Below are 3,817 nucleotides of genomic sequence, written 5' to 3'. Positions count from 1 at the left end.
TGTTGCTAGGCTACCCAGCACAGTAAGACAGGAGGATGAGAGCAGTGGTGGTGCAGGATACTTACTTCATCTCAGGTTAAGTTTGCTCCCAATGTAATTCACCTTTTATGCTGTGTTTTGAAATAATGTCTTGTCCTAATAAATGTATTGGATAAGATTTTAGTATCTGGATGTGAGTTCACCTGGGTGTGAGGAGTCAGATTGGTTAAGAGATCTGCCTACAGCACACCAAACGCTCCCTACTGGCAACAACATATGGGTGCAGGTACAGTACCGTCATGCACTCTTTAGGTATCAATCCCATGACTCTACCAGCTAAGATACATGGAACACAGTTACAACATTTTAAAGTTTTCAACTCTCAACTCCTCTTTTATTACTTGTCAGGAGGAACCAGAAGATTACAGTCGTATGAGTTTATCACATTAGACTGCAGGAGGAACCAGAACATAGTCTTATGAGTTTTATCACATTAGACTGCAGGAGGAACCAGAACATAGTCTTATGAGTTTATCACATTAGACTGCAGGAGGAACCAGAACATTACAGTTGTATGAGTTTATCACATTAGACTGCAGGAGAAACCAGAACATTACAGTCGTATGAGTTTATCACATTAGACTGCAGGAACCAGAACATAGTCGTATGAGTTTATCACATTAGACTGCAGGAGGAACCAGAACATAGTCTTATGAGTTTATCACATTAGACTGCAGGAGGAACCAGAACATAGTCTTATGAGTTTATCACATTAGACTGCAGGAGGAACCAGAACATTACAGTCGTATGAGTTTATCACATTAGACTGCAGGAGAAACCAGAACATTACAGTCGTATGAGTTTATCACATTAGACTGCAGGAACCAGAACATAGTCGTATGAGTTTATCACATTAGACTGCAGGAGGAACCAGAACATAGTCTTATGAGTTTATCACATTAGACTGCAGGAGGAACCAGAACATAGTCTTATGAGTTTATCACATTAGACTGCAGGAGGAACCAGAACATTACAGTCGTAGGAGTTCATCACATTAGACTGCAGGAGGAAGGCACGTCATCTCCACACCCTGAGTTCTGTCCCAGCCCTGGCAATATGAAATAAACAGACAAACAACCCAGAAGTCCTCCACCAATTGGCACCTGTGGCAGTGAAAATGTCTACCCAGTGGATGTATCATGGCCTTCATAAACATCCACGAAAAGTAAACAGAAGCGAATTTAGTATTTAACATGGTATAGCATATAAATATATTCAAAACACTGAGGTATACAAAATGATGTGTTTTAATTAGTTCAGAAACAATGGTCTTCAGCAAAGGTAAAGAAAATGAATATATAAATATATAGCTGTACAATGTTTACTGATCCTTCACACCACGTAAGTCCTTCATTGTAAACAAAGTAACAACAACAAAATGTGCAGGCAGAAAATAAGTTAAGTATTTAGCAAATAGACTATTTACAACATGATACACAGTATGTTACAGCATTTGTTATTCATCCCAAACCGAAAAGTCCCTTTATAGATTTCTTTTCATATTTCACACAATGTATAATGTATCAATGTAATGACTTATATTTCTACAAATACCATTTTTATTCATTATCCATTGACCACATGGTCTACTGAACGGCGCAGTCCATTATTCAATGCACCTTTCTGTCAAATCCAGCTAATTCACTTTACTGCTTGCGGTCCTGCAGTTTTCTATTCAGTCTGTTCAGTAAAGCACTGAGGGGCGTATACAGCCTTGGATCTGCCAATGAGAGACAAATAGAGACCCCTGATCAAGCCATCATAAATGATTCCAGCCAATCACGTTGCTTTGGCAGCACAGAGAGGAGTGGTGTAATTGGACTGGCTGTATCTCTGAGCTCAAATGTCAAAATCTCCTTTCAAGGCCTTGTGCACAGCATGTTTCAGCTCATTTTCACACAACACTGTTTAGGACCTCAGCCTCTGAGAGTATTCTTCTTCTTCACCTGCTTCATCTGTTGGAGTCTACACACCAGAGGTGCATTCAAATTTGGCAAACAGTGACAAACGGTAATTGCATTGTTGCCTTCGTCAAACTCACATCCAGTTCCACTGTACGCAGAGAACTACCTCCTCAGACTGTTTGCAATTGTTCGGAAGCATTCGGCAAAAAAACTCAAGGCTAACGGAAAACTGTTTGCAAACGTTCGCCTATGTTTGCGAATTTTGAACGCACCTCGGGCGAACCACCTTTACATACACATCGCAGACGCCAACCTCGAACAGTGAGCTCACACATCCACGATCCTTCACCAGAGTCAAACACTACGGGGCAACTGCTCTGTCGCTAGTTTGGAGTTTAACACGGCTTTAAACTGGAGTTTGTGGTGGGAGTTGGAGTTTAAAACTGTGTTAAACTCCAAACTAGCGACAGAGCAATTGCCCCAACTCCAAACTAGCGACAGAGCAATTGCCCCAACTCCAAACTAGCGACAGAGCAATTGCCCCAACTCCAAACTAGCGACAGAGCAATTGTCCCTTCACCTTTAACACTGCTCTGCTGCCGAGCTGCTGCGCTGGTGCTACTCGATGTTGAGTTTGGCCGAGAGCTCCATGAGCCTCATGAAGGGGGTGTAAACCCTGGTGGGGCTGGTCGTCACGGCGATAGGCCTGTAGGCGGGGGTGTCTCGGGGGGAATCCTCCCCCTCCTCGGTACCCGTGGAGTCCTGCGACGAGGACGTCCGGAAGGACCTGTCCGAGTGGGCCGAGGCGGAGTAGTCACCGCCGCCGCCGCCGCCGCCGCCGTCGCCGTCGGTGTCGTCACGGAGGGCGGAGGAGGAGCGAGGGAAGGGGTTGTCCTGGAGGTACTGGCTGTACTGGACCGGGGTGTAGCGGAGCAGGGTGTTGCTCAGCCGGCTGGTGGGGGCGGGCGGGCCGGTCCTGGAAGGGCGGGGCAGCGTGGCGGAGGGCTGGTAGTGGTAGGACGGGAACGGCTGGCTGGACGGAAACGGCTGGAACTCAGGCTGAGGAGGGGAAGGGGGCGTGGGCTCCGACCTGAGGGAAGAGAACAACACCATGATAGACAAGGACGGAGGAACCATGGCAGCCATCTTGAAACGTTTGGTTTGCCAACAGTCCGTGTGTTTCAGTTGAGATGACCAACATCCTTTTTTGATGTTGAGATTGAAGTAGGTGTTTATATGTGCTGTACATACATGTATGTATTAAAGTATGTACTGTATGTATGACATTTGCTTGAAGTTGAGATGACCGATGCTAACTTCAAGTCAAAAAGTTAGCACAACGAAAGGAAAATGGGACTACTACAATGAATAGACGACAATAGTCCACAACGTTAATAGATATACTGTATAACATATCCTGTGTTATAACGTATTAGTGCATCATGCGTCAATTATACTGACTGACAGTATAATTCGGCAGCATAAATGTAACCTGCATACTGTAATATGAGAATAAAAAATTCCCATCCTCTGATACTCCTGAAACTCCTGCGTGTGCATCGTTGAGCTCACCTGGCCCCTGGGAGATCACAGCCTACTCCGAAATCTCTGGTGTGGGGTTTGTCTTTTTCAGACTCATTCTGCACAGACATAAAATACTTCAGCTTGTCTTCTAGCTCATTATTCTAGAGGAAGGAAGCACACAAAAGATAGAGCGAAAGAGAGAGAGAGACAGAGAGAGAAAGAGAGAAAGAGAGGCAGGGCGGAATCACTCAGAGTGCAGGCAGCAGGTTCGGGGAGCAGGCATGGAGGCATGAGGAGTCACATGATCTCTGCAGACCAATAGAAAACCAGAGCTTTGGCAGCGCGAGGAG

General features: G+C 45.2%; 1 protein-coding gene across 2 annotated transcripts in view; it reads right to left on the bottom strand.

The window, feature by feature from the left end:
- Positions 1-1,270: 1,270 nt before the first annotated feature.
- The window catches only part of myzap (myocardial zonula adherens protein), a 29,774-nt gene continuing 27,227 nt past the window's right edge, over positions 1,271-3,817 (bottom strand). The window contains exons 13-14 of one of the 2 annotated variants that reach the window (XM_062524616.1): positions 3,516-3,628; positions 1,271-3,033 (exon numbers count right to left, since the gene is read on the bottom strand). In XM_062524616.1, coding sequence (XP_062380600.1) covers positions 2,562-3,033; positions 3,516-3,628 — 585 coding nt within the window. In that variant the 3' untranslated portion in view covers positions 1,271-2,561. The remainder of the gene's footprint in view (positions 3,034-3,515; positions 3,629-3,817) is intronic. The other variant, XM_062524617.1, reaches the window with a different exon arrangement.

The sequence above is a fragment of the Sardina pilchardus genome, chromosome 21, assembly GCF_963854185.1.
Source record: "Sardina pilchardus chromosome 21, fSarPil1.1, whole genome shotgun sequence".
Lineage (NCBI taxonomy): Eukaryota > Metazoa > Chordata > Actinopteri > Clupeiformes > Clupeidae > Sardina > Sardina pilchardus.
This window is presented reverse-complemented; position numbering and strand designations above follow the sequence as displayed.